Source organism: Jaculus jaculus, chromosome 9, assembly GCF_020740685.1.
Source record: "Jaculus jaculus isolate mJacJac1 chromosome 9, mJacJac1.mat.Y.cur, whole genome shotgun sequence".
Classification (NCBI taxonomy): domain Eukaryota; kingdom Metazoa; phylum Chordata; class Mammalia; order Rodentia; family Dipodidae; genus Jaculus; species Jaculus jaculus.
Genome location: NC_059110.1, coordinates 137,427,200 through 137,447,441, shown reverse-complemented (window position 1 = coordinate 137,447,441; position 20,242 = coordinate 137,427,200). Strand labels below are relative to the sequence as shown.

Below are 20,242 nucleotides of genomic sequence, written 5' to 3'. Positions count from 1 at the left end.
CTCTGCAAACGAACTCCAAACGCATGCGCCCCCTTGTGCATCTGGCTGATGCGGGACCTGGGGAACTGAGCCTTGAACCGGGGTCCTTAGGCTTCACAGGCAAGCGCTTAACCGCTAAGTCATCTCTCCAGCCCACTATGGGGATTTTTAAAGTTGGACTGAATGCATTGCAATTTACATCATGGATGGTTATTGGTTTATGGGAACCAGGGGCAGAATGTGGTGGTTTGATTCAAGTGACCTCCATAAACTTATGTGTTCTTATTTTTTATTTTTTCTGGGGTAAGGTCTCACTCTAGCTCAGGCTGACCTGGAATTTACTATGTAGTCTCAGGGTGGCCTCAAATTCACCTCCTACCTGCCTCCCAAGTGCTGGGATTAAAGGCATGTACCACCACACCTGGCTCAATTTATGTGTTCTAAATGCCAGGGCCCCAGCTGGTGGCAATTTGGGAATGGGAAACTTTTGGAGATGTATTGTCAGGGGCAGGCTCATGGGTGTTATAGCCAGCTTCCCCTTTCCAGTGTTTGGCACACCTTCCTCCTACTGTTGTCCATTTGATGTTGGCTAGGAGGTGATGTCTAATCTCTGCTCATGTCATCATTTTCCCTTGCCATCATGGAGCTTCCTCCTGAGTTTGTAAACCAAAATCCTTTCCTCCACAAGCTGCTCTTGGCTGGGTATGTTCTGACAGCAATTCAAAGCTGACTGCAACACTGTACCTCAAGGAATAACCTAGCCTCAGGGCAAACTTAAGATAACTGGGCCCCCATTTCTAAACACCGCCTGGCTCTTCCCGGTGTAGCACAGGAAGACCAGTTCTCTCCTGGCTGGCAGCTCTCCTTGCTTGGTGGGTGAAGTGCCCTCCCACGGGCCACAGGGAGGACAGGAGCAGACAGGGTCTTCCTTCCGAGGCCATGCAGAGGTCAGGCAAACTGCTCTGCTACCTTGTATCTGAGCCCACAGCAGTCTGGGGGTCCATTTCCTGCTGCTTCGCTGTGCTGGGCAGCCTGTGAATTGTCAGGTGGCTAAAACTGGGGCAACACAGAGTCTGGGTTCTGGGAAATGACACCTTCTGAGGTGAGTGCCAGTGCTCTTGGGCTTCCCAGAACAACCTCATGGTAAACGTGTTCCTGTGACGATGGCAGGAGGGCTGCATCCTAATGGCCTCACCCAGCTCCCACTCCCTTCATGACCTGCTCATGAATGGTAACCCTTGGGGGACTGGGACCAAAGCCTGGGGGACCACTAACTGAGCCAGAATGGGAGAGTGGTCAGAACCTACTCAGATGGGCACAGGTACTGGTGGCCACCCTAGGAACCCCTCCAACTACCCCCCCCAAAATTTCAGAGGGCCCCTCAGGTGCACTGGCCGTCAGCCCCTGAGATTGCCCAGTGCACCCACACCTCTCTGTCTAAACATGCACACTACCTGAACTTTTCTTTTTTTTAGCTTGAGCTCTTTATTAACACACATCTGTCTGTACACATGAGACACACCAACACAGTTCACAACTTAACCCTCACTTTAGCCACGCGAGCTATCCCAGGATCAGGATAGATTGGCGGTGGCATGGCAGTGGAAGCTGCTAACAAGCTCCCTGCCCCTCCAGCCTCTGCCAGTTGTCCTGTGTCGGTCTGTCCCAGCTGCGCTTCCATGGAGTTTCAGGTGAGGTTCTAGGCCAGGCTGGGGAGGCCACTGGCCAAGGGAGTCTGTGTGGAGGGCTCGTGGCCAGTCCCGTTGCTGCTGCCCTTGCCCACGAGCTGAAGGCTCTCACAGGGAGCACTCTGGCTGAGCCCTGATGGGGCCAAGTGGCTGCCATGGCTGCCTGAGAGCCGCACCTCCCGCAGGGCTTTGCCTTCACGCCAGCGCCTCCAGCGCCTCAGCAACTCCGCCTGCACCTAGGGGTGCCAGGGGTTGGGCCATTCCCACAGCCTGCTTTCCCACTTCCCCAGGGCCCTGCTTGGGCCACAATGAGATGCCTAGCCTCAGCCTGAGTAGGCCCAGAGTAAACCAAACTCCATGCTGGGCACAGCAGTGCCACTTGCCACTAGTGAAAGCAGGCTCTGGGATTACCTTACATACTGAACTCCCTGATGACCTGGGAACCCACACCCCAAGTTCCATGGCACCCATGCTCAGTAAATGGGAGGACAGTAAGGTAAGGTCTCAAATGGGATAGAGTCATTATCTGCCACCCTCTGGCCCTGGTCCCAACCCTGCCTACCTCCTTGTTGAGGAAACAGTAGAGAACAGCCACCAGCAGGCCCTGGAGAAAAGGGGTGGTTAGGAGCAGTCCCTGGGCCTCAGGGGTGAGAGCCAGTGGGGACTCACCTGGAAGGAGCTGAGGAAGAGGTCAAAGAAGAGCTTGGCAGAGCGCAGGGTGCCCTGGGCCTGCTCATCGGTCACGAAGGCAAAGACCACCTCATGGACCCCCAGCAGGGGAATGAGGGTCAGTGTGGACCTGGCCAGCCTGCAGGGGTAGGGATTCAGTATCCTTGCTTACCTGCCTGGGCCCAGCTCTGCCCATGAGGGTCTTGGCAGCCCATACCCAGCACCCTCTGACCCATGCCCTTGCCCACCGGAACTTGTAGTCTGCATAGTGCATCTGGTGTGCCCGCAGCTTGGCCACGAGAAGATGAATGACACGGACAAAAATGAAAAAGTTGATCTGTGTGAGGAGGACACTGGTCAGGGGGCAGCCAAAGAATGCTGTCCCGGAGGGTCTTTACCTGTTCCCCCTGTAGGCAGGCTTGCGACCACATGGGCTCTTGGGCACATGGTCCTGGGACTAGCAAGAGTCCAGACAAGGATGGCCACCTAGCCAGCAGCTCAGGGTTAAGCAGTGTCCTAGGTAATTCCCTATTCCCCACAGGATACTGTCTTCCAGCTGAGGAAGGCGGATTCTGAAAATTCCAGCCAATACTCCTCCCCTACTAGGCTAGCAGGTGTCTCGTTCCTCACCAGGATGGCCAGGAAGACAGGGATGCGCAGGATCCACCAGAAGCCCATGTTGTCATTGCTGGTCCAGCACCTGCAGAGACGGCTGCTCACATCATGGGGTGCACACAGCTCCAAGCTCCCACCCAATCCTGCTAGGATCTGAGTGCCTGAGGAGTCTCAAATGAGTCCCATCCCCTGGCACCTCGTTTACAACTTCCTTCCACCACCTCTACCCAAAATGTGACCCTTAATCCCTTCCTGACCCCAAGGCCACTGGACAAGCTCAGCACAACTGTCCCAGCTGTCCTAGACTGTCCCATTGGTTTCATACTCACTGAACATTCTCAAACAGACACTTGACCACCACCCAGGGGACGACAAACAGCAGAGGTGCACCTGTGGGGGGCAGCAGCTGTGGACCCATGACACTGGAGAGCCTGGTCCCACCCCCGTCAGCACACTCACCCCAGCCGATGCCCAGGTAGAGGGCAAAGAAGCTCCTCTCAGGGAAGGTAGCCAGGCTCAGCAGGCTGTGCAGGTACACGCCCTCCACCAGCAGCCAGCAGTAGTTAGCCACGATGCCGTACTGCATGATCACGGCAGCCACCCGGCAGCCAGCCACCGCCTAGGCAGGGCAAGGTGTGAGCAGAAGCAACGTGGTTCTCCACACCCTCGGCAGCTTGCTCAAGGGGATCAGACATGGGCTCACCCCATCGCTGAGCCAGATGCTGACACTGAGGTCATCCCCAATCTTCTGGCTGTAACGGGTCTTGAGCAGCTGGTCAATGACCAGCACAGAGCCAGCCTTGAGCACGAAGGATGCGAACAGGTTCCCATGGATGTAGTTGCGGGTGCAGTGCAGCTTGCTGCAGGACCACAAGGATGTCACCGCCTCTGTCCTGCTGCCCCTCCACCCTCCCATCACTGCTCTAGAGGAGCAGGCTGTGAATGGCAGGGGTGTACCTGAGACTCAGCAGCACGGCCAGAGCGAGGAGCAGGGCTCCCAGGGACAGACTGTAGCCTACTGTGTACATCACCTGGAAGCTGCTATACATCTTGGCCACCTCCTTCTGCAAACCAGACACTGGGCAGAACTGGATGGGGCCACCTTTCCTGGCCCCACCCAGCACTGCTGTGCTCCCCCTCCCCACCTGGCCTGACCTGGACCTCGATCTCCTCGTCATCCATCTGACACTGAGAGGCGTTGCGCCATGGCTGCCCCCGGGGCCCACGCACCCACTGCCCGTCTGGCCCACACCTCTTGAACACCAGGCGGTGCTGCACTGGGGCATGGGAACAAGCTCTGGTCAGCCTACCCACAGGCTCCACACCCTCCACCTCCTAGGCCCTCCAGGGTTACCTTTGTGGTACCAAGGTAAGTACCAGGGGCAGGAGATGTTGGCGGTGGTGTTGGGAGGAGTGTCAGGCCAGCAGGAATACTTGTCAAAGGTTCTATTACAGACCAGCTCTGTGTAGATGGGTGAGAGGTGGAGGAGCGGCTCAGCAGCAGGGTCTGGCCTGGCAAGGACCCTTCTGACCTCCTTCTCAAAACCTCTGACCATCACCATCACCTTTCTGAGCCTACAGTCAAAGCAGCCACCTCCCTGACCTGGGCCACGAGGGTAGCTCCCGCCCACCTTGCCTCCTGACCGACTATGCCCACCGATGCTCCAGCCTAGCCCAGCCCAGGCTTGAGCTCGCCCAGGGCACCATCCCTTAAAGACTTCCCATCTCAAATATGTCCCAAAACCATACTGCAGTCTCCCCTCCTTCCACTTTATCTCTTTTCCTCAGTTCTTCTGTCCCTCCCTCTCTCCCTTTCTTCTCCTTCCCTCCCTCCCTCCCTTCCTTCCTTCCTGTCCCTCTCTCTTTCTTTCTTGTTTGGTGATTTTGAGGTAGGATCTTAAGACAGACTGATCTAGAACTTACTCTGTAGCCCAGGCTGGCCTTGAACTCATGGAGTTCCTCCTGACTGCCTAGGTTAAAAACATGAGCCACCATACCTGGAGACCCTTTTTTCTTTTTAGTTTGTCAAGGTAGGGTCTCACTCTAGCCCAGGCTGACCTGGAATTCACTATGTAGTCTCAGGGTGACCTCGAACTCATGGGCAATCCTCCCACCTCTGCCTCCTGAGTGCTGGGATTAAAGGTGTGCACCACCACGCCCAGCTTTTCCCCACTTTCTTATAATACATTCTTCTTGGGAGGTTAAATTCAATTCTGTTGGCATCCTTTCCAGGCACAATACCAACCTGGTTACACCCATAGGCTACTCCCCCTCTGTCTGACACAGGTCATCTCCCTCGTATGGACAGTGGCACATGGCCCCATTCTCTCCCTGCACCACAAGTGGCCAGTCCTTGCCTGAACCATCTGCATTGTGATCCATCTGCCTCCCCGCTCCTGGCCTATGTGCTCTGCCAGCCTTCTCCCCATGCCCTGTGTGCCCACTATAAGCTCAGCAGAAGCAAAGAGTGCTTTTGGTCTGAGGATGGGGACGCCCAGCTCCTGGGTCAGCCCTGGCAGTTCTGCAGCTCTGTTGTTTCCTGACTGTGTGGTCGTGAGCAAGTTAACGGCTTCTGAGGTTCAGGCATGCCATTTGGCCTGTGAGTGAGGGCAGAGGGCTGGGTGTGACAAGGTCCCTGACAGTGCTGCCATGAGGGTCTCTCAGGAAGCCTCCCTGTGAGGAGGACTCTGTGCTGGACGGACACTGAAGCAGGATGAAGGTGTCCGTGGGACAGGGCTCACCAGTAGGTGGGGGCAGCAGGCTGAGGTTGTGGTGACACTGGTCACCATAGAGCTTCCACTTCTCAAACAGGAAGTCCATCACCTGGGCGGAGGGGGCCTGTGGCTGGGGAACAGGTAGACAAGCATCCAGAGAGACAGACAGACAGAAAGCATCAGTCAGCACAGAAGGCAGGGTGGACAGCCCTCTGTGCTGGCCATGTGCACGTAGTACTCACCTGGCAAGACAGCAGCAGCAGCAGCAGCAGCAGGTGGGGACAGCTTTGCTGGGCAGGGGGCATGCCTCTGAGCAGCCGCCCCCTGCATCTGGCAGGAGCCACGCGTCTGGGTCCGTGGGGTGTGTACACCCCTCAGGCTGCAGAGGATCAGGGTAGTGGAGTCTGGAGAAAGTCCTGACTAGGGGGCATCCTGTCCCCTAAAACCAACCCTCTCAGGTCGAAGGCTACTCATAGGTGGGGCAGGGGGATGCAAAGGGCCATCAGTGCCAGGGCAGAGCTGGGAGGTGTGGAGCTGACAGTTCTACCACTTGGAACTGGCTGGCTGGCAGTAGTCACCATCCTGTCTGGCCGCTTCCTCTTCCCTCAGCCCTGTGACGTCTCACCCTCCCCACCTATTCTTAGCCCCTGGGAAAACTGGCTGGCTAGGTCACCTGACCCAGAGTGCAGAGTATGAGGGAAGGTTACCCATGATCATCATCACTTGGCCTTGTGTCAAGCCAGCTCCCAGCCTGCCAGGGACGGGGGGCAAGGCACATGCTCAGGTGGTCTCTGCCACATGCATGTCCTCTTTCCCAGAACCAGCAAGTCCATATAATACCATGAGCCTTGTACAAAAAAGCTTGGACTGGGCCTCTGGGTCCCCTGAGACACCTCTGCCTGGCTGGCAGCACATTCCTTAGAGATTAGCACTAGATGCCAGGACCCAGATGAGGGGCACCCCTGCCTGATGGTGCCTGCAGTGCTTGGAAGCTCTCGTGCCAAGCCTGGGCAGCAGTAGGCCCATACACCAGCTTCACACCGCTGCAGAGTCCTCCTTGATTCTAATGGACTCGGGCAGGAAACAAAGAGGGGCTTCCCAGGGCAGGTCTGCTGGGCCTGCTTCAGTGTCTCACTGTGAGCCCCAGGGCTGGGGTGGGCCTTTCTCCTGTGTAACCTCAAATGGAGTGAGAAGTGGAGAGCTGGGTATGATGATACACACCTGTGATCCCAGCACTCAGGAGGCAGAAGAATCACAGAAAGTAAAAGGCCAGCTTGGTGTATATAGCAAGGCCCAGGCTAGCCAGCCAGAGCTACATAGCACCCGGTCTCATACACTCTGTCAAAAGATGGAGAGAGGAGCTGGGAGTGTTGGCGCACGCCTTTAATCCCAGCACTTGGGAGACAAAGGTAGGAGGATCGTCATGAGTTTGAGGTTACCCTGAGATTACGTAGTGAATTCCAGGTCAGCCTGGGCTAGAGTGAAACCCTACATTGGGGCGGGGGGGGGGGGGAAGAAAGATGGAGAGAGGGTTAGAGAGATAGTTTAAGAGGTTAGGACACTTGCCTGCAAAGCCTAAGGACTCTTTTCGATTCCCCAGCACCCATATAAAGCTAGAAGTACAGGAGGTGCATGGGTCTGGAATTCATTTGCAGAGGCTAGAGGCCCAGGTGCATCTATTCTCTCTTTCTGTCTGTCTGTCTCTTTCTTTGCTCACAAATAAATAAAAATAATGTTTTAACAAGATGGAGGGCTAGAGAAGATGGCTTAGTGGTTAAGGCGCTTGCCTGCAAAACCAAAGGACCCCAATTTGATTCCCCAGGACCCACATAAACCAGATGCACAAGGGGGTGCATTTATCTGGAGTTCATTTGCAGTGGCTAGAGGCCCTGGCACACCAATTCTCATCCTCTCTCTCTCTTTCTCAAATAAATAAACAAAATATATTTTTAGGGCAGGAGAGATGGCTTTAAGGCACTTGCGTGCAAAGCCAAAGGACCCAGGTTCATTTCCCCAGGACCCATGTTAACCAGATGCATAAGGGGCCACATGCATCTGGAATGCATGTGCAGTGGCTGGAGGCCATAGTGTGCCCTTTCTCTCTCTCTCTCTTCCTACCTGTTTCTGTATCTCTCTCTCAAATTACATGTGTGTGTGTGTGTGTTTTTAAAGCCAGGTGTGGTGGCACACGCCTTTAATTGCAGCACTTGGGAGGCAGAGGTAGGAGGATCACCGTGAGTTTGAGGCCACCCTGAGACTACATAGCAAATTCCAGGTCAGCCTGAACTAGAGTGAGATCCTACCTCAAAAATGAAAAAAAAAAAAAAGGAGTGGAGAGATGTCTTAGTAGTTAAGGCGCATGCATGTGAAGTCTAAGGATATTGGTTCAATTCTCTAGGTCCCATGTAAGCCAGCCAGATGCACATGGTGGTGCACGTATCTGGAGTTCCTTTGCAGTGGCTAGAGGCTCTGGCATGCCCACTCTCACTCACTCACTCACTCTCTCTCTCTCCTTCCCTCCCTATCTCTAAAAATAACTAAATATTTTTTTAATCTTAAAAAAATGATGGGAGCTGTTGAGATGGCTTAGCAGAAGCATTTGCCTGTGAAGCCTAAGGACCCCAGTTCAAGGCTCGATTCCCCAGTACCCATGTAAGGCAGATGCACAAGGCAGCACATGCATCTGGAGGTTGTTTGCAGTGGTTGGAGTCCCTGGCGTGTCCATTCTCTCTCTATGCCTCTTTCTCTCTGTCTGTCTGTTGGTCTCAAATAAATAAATAAAAATAAACAAAAAATTAAGAAAACAAAAAAAAAATCATTAAAAAAAAAAGATGTGTCAGGGCTGGGCATGGTGGCGCACGCCTTTAATCCCAGCACTTGGGAGGCAAATGTAGGAGGATCGCTGCCAGGGTCAGCCTGGGATAGAGTGAAACCCTAACTCAAAAAACAAACAAAAAATGCTGGGCGTGGTGGCGCACGCCTTTAATCCCAGCACTTGGGAGGCAGAGGTAGGAGAATCGCTGTAAATCCAAGGCCATCATGAGACTACATAATGAATTCCAGGTCAGCCTGGGCTAGAACAAAACCCTACCTTGAAAAAAAAATTAAAATAAATAAATAAAAAGATGTATTAGGGCTGGAGAGACGGCTCAGCAGTTAAGGTGCTTGCCTGCAAGCCTAATGACCCAGGTTTGATTCCACATACCCATGTAAAGCCAGATGCACAAAAGGGTGCACCCATTATCTCTATCTCTCATTCATTAAAAAAAAAAAAAAAAAAAAAAAGATGGAGAGAGAGAGAAGTGTGGTCAAATGTGAGACCTTGGGAGAAAGGCAGGAGAAGGAGGGTGTGTTGCTGTGGCTAAACCAGGGGACTTCTAAGAGTTCTAGACAATGGCTGAGAAGGGGAATGCCTGGATTTCAGCCTCCTGTGGTCAGTTCAGTTGAACCTTCATCGCACCAGTTGGACAGGTTGACAGAATTCCCTTGTACTTCTGCACCTGCCAAGCCACACGTGGCTCCCTACCTGCTTTGGGGCTCCCAATCCCAGCCTTTGGTCCCTGGGTCAACAGAGTCTGAAGGGGCAGGACATACGAGTTTTAGGTCCTGCGTGCATGAACTTTGGGATGAGGGACCTACAGAGTAAAGTGCTCCCACTGGGGACAAGGCAGCAGTCCAGTGGAGAAGGAGGGACAGTTCAGGTGTCCCCAGTTCTGGGGCCACCAAGGGGCTTTACCCTCTCCTGATTCTGATCAAACAGCCCCATCTGCTGCCTGCACTGCCCAGGTCACTAATGGACTGGAATAGGGAGCGGCCAGGAGCTGGCCTTCCATCAGCTGTGTTTGGCCTGCACCCCAGAGCTGCTGGTCTCCCCTGGAAGAGGAGAGGTGGGGTGGACAGGCTTGGGGACCAGCTGGCTGTGCAGTGGAGAGGCAGGCAGGGGACATGGTGAAGAAGGATGGCTAGTCCTGGGATCTGCAAGGGTTGCAGTCAGCCAAGTGGGTGAGGACAGCCCTTACAGCCCAGCTCTGCCTCAACATCCCTGTTGGAAAATATGAACATTCTGAGCCATCTTGCTGATCTCTCAGAGCTACTAGGGCTTAAAGAGCTGCTAATTGCTGAGGAGGGGGTAGTCTATTAGTTTGGGGATTCCAGAGAAAAACAAGCAACAGAGGGAAGAGAAAATGGGCTTCTCAGAGCCCTGATGCCGTCTCTGTTCACACGCCATGCCTCTGCTCTCGCAGACAGATGGTCACTATAGTGGGGCTGGACAGCTATGAGGATTTCAGCTCCTCCCGTACACAGGCTGGGTGGAGTCAAGGACAAGAAGGCCCCATTACCTGCCCCAGGACAACCCCTCACTGAGTCTCAGAGCAATTTATAAGGGGCTGAGGTAAGGAGTTTTCCATTCTTCGTGAGCAGTAGAGAAATGAGCAAAGGGGAATGTTAAACACTTCTATAAGCGTGGGAAGGGAAGGGAGGAGGGAACCTCTTGGGTGCGAATAAATTTCCAAAAGCACAAGGCTGAAGCACTGGGGTCCCTGCTGAGAGCACTCGGGGTTCTAGGCTGGCCTCGAGGACAAGATAGACACATGGAGCTGGTACAAGAGCAAATAATTTAAAATAATTTAACCTCCCAAGCGGGCATCCCTGATTTCCCATCACTAAAGGGAACAAGCTCTGGAGGGCAAAGGGCTTTGTCTTCGGCCGGAAAGGAGTGTCAGTCTACGTGTCCTGTCCCAGCCCCCTGCTGTAAGGTAAACACTGGCACCCAGAGGTAGCCCACCCGTGCTGTGAAAAATATCCATAACTGTGGTCAGAGCCGTCAGATGTGGAGAGTCACGCTGGGGCTCCTGTAGCGGGGGCGCCCACCCTCCCTGGTAGGAGCAGCGGGGAGGCTGACCAGGGAACTTCTCCTGCCTACTTGGGCTAAACTACTGAGAGGAATCCTCGGGGCCCAGACTTCATGAGGCTCCACTGTCAGGTGAGGTTCCCCAAGGTGGCAGCTCCTCTTCTCTCCTGTGGGTTTGCCCCTCCCTCCACCCCCTTCTCCACAGTGCACATCCAACAGACCAACCGCCTGGCCTGGCACAGCCCAGGTTAGCACTGCCCTGTGCTGGCCTCGGCAGGATGCATGAGCTTTGAGGATTTGAGGTGCGGCCAGTGAACCTCGATTTCTCCTGGGGGTGGCTGAAGGACCCCAGGTCAGATAGATGGCCTAGTGACTGAGAAAGTCACCTGCAGGTCTGCTCTTGGCTCCCTAAGATTACAAGTTGGGGAAGGCACCTCTCCAGCGCTCTGAGGAACCCTGCAGGTACCAACTCCAGAGGAGGGATGTTTTTGTGAAACCAGAGAAAAGGTCATGGCCCAGCCAACGGGGGCGGGACCAGGGGCCACAGGCTGTTGACAAATCCTGATTCCTAAAGTCCTCCCCTCAAAGGGGCGGGCAGGCCTGGGATGCCAGCCAGGGAGAGCTCCTCCGACTCCCCCTCCTATGTCCCCAACACAGAAAGACAGCAAAAGCAGCCCTGGCCGGTCCTCGGAGGATGCGGGAGCCAAGAGGTGAGGGGTCAGTGGGTTCGGGGACATAAACCCTGCGGTTGCAGGGCGCGGTGGAGGGGGGCGCTTGAGGGCCAGGAGCAGGGCAGGGCAGGGCACTGACCTGCGGTCACCAGGGTCAAAGTCACGAGTCGGGCCGCGGAAGAGAGCCCGCCAGGTGGGCTGCCGCTGCCCCTCACCCCATGGGGTGAGTCCTGGGAAGCCTGGGCATCCGGGAGGGGAGCTGGGGCCGCGGAGGACCGAGCCTCCAGGGGTGCAGCCGCGGGGACAGGCGGGGGCTTCAGGAAGAGGAGCGGAGCGCGGCGGGGCCGCAGGACCCCCAGCGGCCGCCGCAGCCGCCTCCGGAGCCGCGCTCCCGGGACGCGGGTGGACAGGTGGAGGGGCGGGAGACCCCTGAACGCGCGGTGCGGGGTCAGGTGGCCACTCGAGCAGGAGCGCATCCCCGGGCTTGGGAACGGAGGTGTCCGACGGACGGGGGCGAGGACAGCGACTCCCGGGAGCCGGGAGAGGACGGCCCATGCCGGAGCCCACCGACTAGCTCTCCGCCGCCCACGCCTGCGCGCCCGCCCGGTCGGCGGGGTCCGTCCCCTCGGGTCGGCTCACCTCGCTCAGCCGCTGGGTCTCGGCCGGCCCCCCGCCGTCCTCCGGTCTTTCCCGCTCCTCTCCGCGGCGCTCGCCGATGGGGTCGAGCCCGCTCCGCTCCGCTCCGCGCCCGCCCGCCGCGCGCAAACTTCCCGGCGCAGCGCTGGGCGGCGAGGGGCGGGGGCGGGAGCGGCCCGCGGGGGTGGGGGAGCCGAGGGTCCCGCCCGCCCTCGGAGCGGCCGAGCCGCCGGAGCCCGCAGACCTCCCGCCGGTCCCCGCGGGCCTCCCGGCGCCGGCCGAGGCCGACCCGCGTCCTGCGCCCCTCCCTCCCGGCACACGCTGCCCTCCGCGCGGCTGGACTCCGACGCGGATCTCGCGGGGGCCCTCGAAGGATCTTCGCTCCGCGGGTCTGAACCCCACGCACCCTGGTCCCGCGGATCCAGTCCTGGAAGAGAGAGAGAGGGGGGGTGGGAGAGAGAGAGAGAGAGAGAGAGAGACAGAGAGAGAGAGAGACAGAGAGAGAGAGAGACAGAGAGAGAGAGAGAGAGAGAGAGAGAGAGAAAGGGAGTGTGTGTGTGTGTGTGTGTGTGTGTGGTGTGTCAGGAGCTCCCTTCCTCTTGCTCCATCCGAAATCCTAGGGTCGCACCCGCACCCCTGCGCCTTCCTGGTTTTCTGGAAAGACTTGGTCCCTTACCTTCTGACTCCTGGTGACACTACTCCTAACAAGGCACCTGTATTGCAGGTAGGAGGTAGGGATGGAAGGGAGGCGGGGCGGTCAAGGTGTGTGGGCTGTTTTGGAGGTCTCAGACCAGCTGATCCCTTAAAGTGCCCCCTTAACCTTTTAGGTGCTACACTCCCACCAGCCTCGAGGACTTGGCCTGTCTGAGCCAGTCCCCTCCAACACTGCCCACTCAACAGTCCACTGATTGGACTTCTGTGGACCCCCACCCACACTGCTCACCACCCCAACACTGTCTACCCTGGAAGACTGCTGCACGACCCTTCCCGGATTCCTGGATTCCCGAGGAGTGCGGAAGTCCTGAACCACAATGTCTAACTTCTACCCCCAGGCTCAACCTGGGGCATACCTTCTCTCCCCCACCACTACTCCATCCCTATGGGCCCTTCACCCCTCTGTTGACTCGCCTCCAATCTACCCAGGCATTCCCCTCCTGCCTACTGACCTTGAGGTCAGCAGTGCTTTTGGGCCTCTGTTCCTCTGGCTTCTCCATATCCTGGGACACTAAGGGCCATCTCCCTTTCTAGAAAATTCTCCATTTGGCCGTGACTTCCAGGATGGACACTCACCTCTTCCAAGCTTCTAATACCCCTCTCCATGGATATATCCGCCTCTTTCACAGCTCCCAGAGTCAACCCCAGCCCTCCTCACCCCACTTCTTTCAGGCCCTATCCAGGTGACTCTTCATCTCTCACCTGCAGAAACCCAAGGTCTCCTGGCAGAAGTCCATCTCCAAACGCTTCTCCCTCCCATTCCCTTAGACTCCATCTGGTCTCCTGTCACCCACCATCCTGACCCCTACTCCACATTCCCTCTCTGGCTCCTGGGTAGGCTCCTTAGTCAGATGCCATTTTTGTTTTGGGGGTCCTTCTCCATAATTACACTTGTATCTTAAGTGGCAACCCCCACCCTTGGACCTGCCCATCCTTGAGTTCTAACCCTATAAGGTGTCTGTAGGCAGACAGCTGGTGCCACACACACACACACACACACACACACACACACACACTCCTCTTTCTACATATGCACATATCTGTGAAGTCCACCCGGCCAGCCTGCCACCTAGTCCTCCCTGTGCAGAGGACTATGAGAGAGGCTCCTGGGAATTGCCTTCTGCACCCCATTCCCAGCAGTCCATTGGAAACCCGTTCCCTGAGCCGCCTTTCTGCTTTGGTCCAGGCATGGCCAGGAAACAAGGTATTTGACTACCTGGAGTCATAGTAACCTTGGATGTTTATTGAATTTCAATAATTAATTTGTTTGTTTCCATGTGCATGCGTGTGTATGTGTGTGTGTGTTTGTACACCAGGACCTTTTGCCATTGCGAATGACACCAAGTGCTTGAGCCACATTTTTATTTTTGGTTTGCTTTTTGTTTTTGTGTTTTGAGTAGGGTTCGCTGTAGCCCAGGCTGACCTGGAATTCAATATGTAGATTCAAGGTGGCCTAGAACTCACAGTGCTTCACCATATCCAGCTTTAAGCCACTTTTAAAAAAATTTTGTTCATCTATATTTATTTGAGAGTGACAGAGAGAGAGAGAGAGAGTGAAAGAGGCAGAGAGAGAGAGAGAGAGGGAGAGGGAGAGAGAGGGAGAAAGAATATGGGTGCGCCAGGGCCTCCAGCCACTGCAAACGAACTCCAGATACATGTGCCCCCTTGTGCATCTGGCTAACGTGGGTCCTGGGGAATAGAGCCTCGAACCGGGGTCCTTAGGCTTCACAGGCAAGTGCTTAACCACTAAGCCATCTCTCCAGCTCTTAAGCCACTTTAAAAAAAAAAAAAATATATATATATATATATATATATACACAAAAAAAAAATTTATAATAGAAATAGGGCACACCTTTAATCCCAGCACTTGGGAGGCAGAGGTAGGAGGATTGCTATGAGTTCAAGGCTACCCTGAGACTACATAGTGAATTTCAGGTCAGCCTGGGCTAGAACGAGGCCCTACATCAAAATAAATAAATAGGGCTGGAGAGATGGCTTAGCGGTTAAGCGCTTGCCTGTGAAGCCTGAGGACCCCGGTTCGAGGCTCGGTTCCCCAGGTCCCACGTTAGCCAGATGCACAAGGGGGCACACGCGTCTGGAGTTCATTTGCAGAGGCTGGAAGCCCTGGCGCGCCCATTCTCTCTCTCTCTCCCTCTACCTGTCTTTCTCTCTGTGTCTGTCGCTCTCAAATAAATAAATAAATAATTTATAAAAAAAAAAGCATTTAAAAAAATTAAAAATAAATAAATAAATAAACCCGGCATGGTGGCACACGCCTTTAATCCCAGCACGCGGGAGGCAGAGGTAGGAGGATTGCCGAGAGTTCGAGGCCACCCTGAGATTACAGAGTAAATTCCAGGTCATCCTGGGCTAGAGTGAGACCCTGTCTTGAAAAACAAAAAACAAACAAACAAAAAATAAATAAATAAAATTAGGGCAGGAGTGATGGCTTAGCAGTTAAGATGCTTGTCTGCAAAGCCAAAGGACACAGGTTCGATTCCCCAGGACCCAGGTTAGCCAGATGCACAAGGGAGCACACACATCTGGAGTTCGTTTGCAGTGGTTGGAGGCTCTGGCACACCCATTTTTTTTCTCTCCCTCTGCCTATTTTTGTGTCTCTTTTCTCTCTCAAATAAATAAAAATAAACATATTTAAAATTATATATATATATATATATATATATATATATATATATATATATATATTGAGCCTGGCATGGTGGCACACACCTTTAATCCCAGCACTTGGAAGGATCGCTGTGAGTTCGAGACCAACCTGAGACTACATAGTAAATTCCAGGTCAGCCTGGACTAGAGTGAGACCCTACCTTGAAAAACAAACAAAAACAAATAAATTTTTAAAAAGTTGTTAAAAAGCTAGGCATGGTAGTCCACACCTTGAGGTCAGCCTGAGATTACATAGTGAATTCTAAGTCAGCCTGGGCTAGAGTGAGAACCTACTTCAAAAAAAAAGTTATTAAAAAGAATATTTAGGGGCTGGAGAGATGGCTTAGCAGTTAAGGGACTTGTCTGCAAAGCCAAAGGACCCAGGTTTGATTCCCCAGGACCCACGTAAGCCAGATGCACAAAGGGCACATACATCTAGAGTTCATTTGCACTGGCTAGAGGCCCTGGCATGCCCATTCTCTGCCTGCCTGTCTGCCTGTCTTTCTTCTATTTCTGTCTCTGCTTGCAAAAAAATTTTAAAAATAAAATAAAACACAAATAAATAAATAAGGGCTGGAGAGATGTCTTAATGATTAAGGTGTTTGCTTGTAAAGCCAAAGGCCTTTGGTTCAATTTTCCAGGACCCACGTAAACCAGATGCATAACAAGGCGCATGGATCTGGAGTTCTTTTACAGTGGCTAGATGCCCTTGTGGGCCCATTCTATCTTTTGCCTGTTTTTCTCTCTCAAATAAATAAATAGAATATATTTTTTAAAAATTTAGAGGCTAGAGATATGGCTTAGTGGTTAAGGCACTTGCCTGCCAAAGCCAAAGATTCCAGGTTCAATTCTCCAAGACCCACATAAGCCAGATACACAGTGGCGCATGCATCTGGAGTTCATTTGCAGCAGCTGGAGATCCTGGTGCACCCATTCTCTCTCTCTTCCTCTATCTGACTGTTTCTCTCTCTCTCTCTCTCTAATAAATAAATAAAAATAAATTAAAATTTAAAAATATGTAGAGCCTGGCATGGTGGCACATACCTTTAATCCTAGCACTTGGGAGGCAGAGGTAAGAGGATTGCCATGAATTCGAGGCCATGCTGAGACTAAATAGTAAATTCCAGGTCAGCCTGGGCTAGAGTGAGACCCTACCTCAAAAAACCAAAACCAAAACCAAAAAAAATTTAGCTGAGTGTGGTGGTGTATGCCTTTAATCCCAGCACTTAGGAGGCAAAGGTAGGAGGATCACCATGAGTTCAAGGCCAGCCTGAGACTACATAGTGAATTCCAGGTCATCCTGAGCTACAGTGAAACCCTACCTCAAAAAATAAATAAATAAATAAATAAAATAAAATAAATCAAAAACAAGTCACAGCATATCAATCCCCACCAGATAGTCATAGTGGTATTCTTTACATTTTAGTTTCCAATTGCTCACTGCTAATATGTAGAAACAGAACTGAGTTTTGGGTCTGCTGTGCTGCTGAAGCCCATGCATTAGCTCTGGTGTTTTGTTTTCGTAGGTACCTTGGGTTTTCCCAGAAGATGACTTTGCAGCTTGTTGAAAAAAAAAAAAAAAAGTGTTTTTCTTTCTATAAAATCTGCATGTCTTTTGTTTATTTTGGGTAACTCACTGTAGGACTATGACCTGTAGTACAATGTTCAGATGTGACAAGAGCAGATGTCATGGCCGCCTTCTCTATCACAGAAAAATGGCATTAGTTTTCACCATGAAGTATGCTGTGATTCAGTTTTCATAGACAGTACGTTTTTGGGGGGTGGAGGGGAGGTAGGGTCTTACTCTAGCCCAGGCTGACCTGGCACTCACTCTGTAGTCCCAGGCTGGCCTCAAACTCACAGGGATCCTCTTCCTACCTCTGCCTCCCAAGTGCTGAGATAAAAGGAGTGCACCACCATGCCTGGCTATTTTTGTTTTTGTTTTTTTTTTTGAGGTTGGGTCTCGCTCTAGCCCAGGCTCACCTGGAATTCACTGTGCAGTCTCAGGGTGGTCTCAAACTCATGATGATCCTCCTACCTCTGCTGGGATTAAAGGTATGCACCACTGTGACCAGCAGCTTTTTTTTTTTTTTTTAATAAACAACCTGATTTTTAAAATTTTTATTTTTTAATTAAGTAATTAATTTATTTATTTTTGTCTTTTGAGGTAGAGTCTCACTGTGGCTCAGGCTGACCTGGAATTCACTATGTAGTTCCAGGGTGGCCTCAAACTCATGACGATCCTCTTTCCTCTGCCTCCCAAGTGCTAGGATTAAAGGCGTGTGCCACCGTGCCTGGCTTTCATGTGGGTGCTTGGGATCTGAGCTCAGGTCCTTATATTTGCACAGCAAGCACTTTTCCCACTGAGCTATCTCCCCAGCACCTTTTTAGGCTGGCCTCAAACTCGCAGTGATCCTACCTCTGCCTCCTGAGTGCTCGGATTAAAGCGTGAGTCACCTTACTTGGCCTGCTACTAAGAATTTTTTTAATTTATGTTTATAAAGGACAGTTGTTTGTAATTTAGTTTTCTTGTACGCAGGTACCTTTAACCTGTGAGTCATCTCCTTAGCACCCTTGTTTTCCTTCTTTTTTTTTTAAATTTTAACTTATTTATTTGAGAGTGACAGACAGAGAGAAAGAGGCAGAAAGAGAGAGGGAGAGAGAAAATGGGTGCATCAGGGTCTCCAGCCACTGCAAACGAACTCCAGATGCATGTGCCACCTTGTGCATCTGGCTTATGTGGGTGCTGGGGAACCAAGCCTCAAATCAAGGTCCTTAGGCTTCACAGGCAAGCGCTTAACTGCTAAGCCATCTCTTTAGCCCCCCCTTGTCTTGTTGTAATAAAGAAATTGGCGGCTGGTTGTGGAGGTGAATGCCTCTGATCACAGCACTTGTGAGGTTGAGACAGGAGGATAGATCATTGGGAGTTTGAGGCCAGCCTGGGCTACATAGTGAGTTTCAGATCTACCTTGACTAGAGTAAGATTCTGCATCCTGCTTGAGAGAGAGAGGCAGAAAGGGAGGGAGGAGAAAAAGAGGGAGGAAGGGGAAGGAAGGGAAGAAGGAAGGAAGAAAGGAAGGAAAGAAGGAAGGGTCTGAGTGGCAAGGAGATGTGGGGCCAGCACCCTGCACCAGCACTGGTTCCTTCTCTACTTTCGGGAGGCTTGCGCAGGGTTGATTTTATCACTTCCTCAGACGTTCGTAGAATTCACTGTGGAGGCATCTGCACTGGAAAGGCTTTCAACTATAAATTCAATTTTCTTAATAGATAGTTATTTATATACTCACAGCTACATTACTTCCTGAAATTATCCTGCCAGATTTTAGTGTCACATGTCTTCACCAGGGCGAGGCTGTCCTGCTGGTCAGTGGGAGCTGCCTTTTCTGCCACAAGGCAGGCCTAGGAGAAGGTCTCTGACCTGTGTGTCAAAGCCAGGCCACAGACCAGCCCCAGCTCTTCCTGTGGGCCTACTTCCCCATCACAGCCAGTCCCACTAGTCAAAGGCAGACATAGAGACTCCTCAGGGAAAACTTCTGCCCAGCTGGCTCTTCAGTTGTGCAGCCAATCCAGGGCCCTGCTAGCTGATTGGCGCCTGGGCCTCAGCTGAGGCTGGTCAGGGACACTCATCACTGGTGCTGTGCAGGGCCTGGCTGATTTTTGCACAGAAGGCACTGACTGCCTAGCGCCTGAGGCTAGCTCCCTCTCTGGCAGGGAAGGCATACCTGTGAGTCTTTGACGTGTCCACAGCTGTGTATCTGTGTGTGTTTGGATGTCTGCATATTTGGGGTGTGTAACCCTGGGTATAGCTGTGTCTTGCATATTTCTCTGTGTGTGTGTCTTGTTCAAGTGTGTCTGTATGTTTTGATGTGTCTGTATGTCGCTGAGCCCATGAGTGATGGAGAACCATGGGCTGACCTGTGTGTCCTTTGGCCTGAGCAGCTGTTGTGGGCCAGATTCCTGAGTAGGCAGGGAAGCTGGAGGGGCTGAATAAAATTCAAGAACTCGGCCTGGAGGAGGCAATGACAACCCCTGGGTGTCCCCATAAGAAGGCTTCCTGCTGTGCTAAGGAGCTGGGTGCACTACAATAAGGAATGGTAGGGTTTTTTTAAATATAATACTTATTTATTCGTTATTTGAGAGAGACAGAGAGAGAACAAGTGAAAGATGAAGAGAGAGAGAGAGAATGGGCACACCAGGACCTCCAGCGAAACTATCACCCAAGGTTAGAGAATCGGCTCTCTTCAAAAAAGGTCAGATTTGGGCTGGAGAGATGGCTTAGCAGTTAAGTGCTTGCCTGTGAAGCCTAAGGAACCCGGTTCGAGGCTCGGTTCCCCAGGTCCCACGTTAGCCAGATGCACAAGGGGGCGCATGCGTCTGGAGTTCGTTTGCAGAGGCTGGAAGCCCTGGCGCACCCATTCTCTCTCTCTCCCTCTATCTGTCTTTCTCTCTGTGTCTGTCGCTCTCAAATAAATAAATAAAAAATTTTTTTAAAAAAAGGTCAGATTTGGGCTGGAGAGATGGCTTAGCGGTTAAGCGCTTGCCTGTGAAGCCTAAGGACCCCGGTTCGAGGCTCGGTTCCCCAGGTCCCACGTTAGCCAGATGCACAAGGGGGCGCACGCATCTGGAGTTCGTTTGCAGAGGCTGGAGGCCCTGGCGCGCCCATTCTCTCTCTCTCCCTCTGTCTTTCTCTCTGTGCCTGTCGCTCTCAAATAAATAAATAAAAAATTTAAAAAAAAAAAAAAGGTCAGATTTATCCAATCCACAAAGATGGCTGATGTGTGGCCACGTGCCAGCCCGAGTCATTCTTGTTCAAATTGAGCAATTTTTTTCGGGTTCACCCCCTCACGTACAAGTGGTGAGCCTACTGTAATGGGGATGTCTGAAATGTGAGGGAGCGGGACCAGAGGGTGTGTTTCTCTGGGAATAAGAGAGCTCAAGAAAGTATCCATTAATTGGCTGAAGGAGGAGGGCCTCCAGGAATGCCATGCCAGCTGATAGACCAGGAAAGCCTGCCTCACATATCAAACATTCAGAGAT

The 20,242-nt window shown here is 52.6% G+C and overlaps 1 protein-coding gene and 1 long non-coding RNA gene across 5 annotated transcripts; one reads left to right on the top strand and one right to left on the bottom strand.

Moving 5' to 3' along the window:
* Positions 1-1,468: 1,468 nt before the first annotated feature.
* Positions 1,469-11,872, bottom strand: Gcgr (glucagon receptor). 4 transcript variants are annotated; one of them, XM_045158871.1, is made up of 15 exons: positions 11,828-11,872; positions 6,887-7,003; positions 5,908-6,044; positions 5,693-5,795; positions 4,306-4,413; positions 4,107-4,228; positions 3,909-4,015; positions 3,655-3,811; positions 3,411-3,570; positions 3,281-3,341; positions 2,967-3,048; positions 2,585-2,673; positions 2,337-2,475; positions 2,230-2,271; positions 1,469-1,903 (listed from the first exon to the last, which is right to left on the bottom strand). In XM_045158871.1, exons 3-15 carry the CDS (start codon positions 5,968-5,970, stop codon positions 1,679-1,681), a joined length of 1,458 nt encoding a protein of 485 aa, XP_045014806.1. In that variant the 5' UTR covers positions 5,971-6,044; positions 6,887-7,003; positions 11,828-11,872; the 3' UTR covers positions 1,469-1,678. The 4 variants fall into 4 exon arrangements, with proteins under 4 accessions (XP_045014806.1, XP_004655122.2, XP_045014807.1 ...); XM_004655065.2 differs by having other exon boundaries at positions 2,967-3,036; XM_045158872.1 differs by having other exon boundaries at positions 4,107-4,223.
* LOC123463434 lies at positions 11,172-13,981 on the top strand. Its single transcript, XR_006638933.1, has 3 exons — positions 11,172-11,227; positions 12,445-12,548; positions 12,652-13,981. It is a non-coding gene; the product is annotated as an uncharacterized LOC123463434 (long non-coding RNA).
* The last annotated feature ends 6,261 nt before the right edge of the window (positions 13,982-20,242 follow it).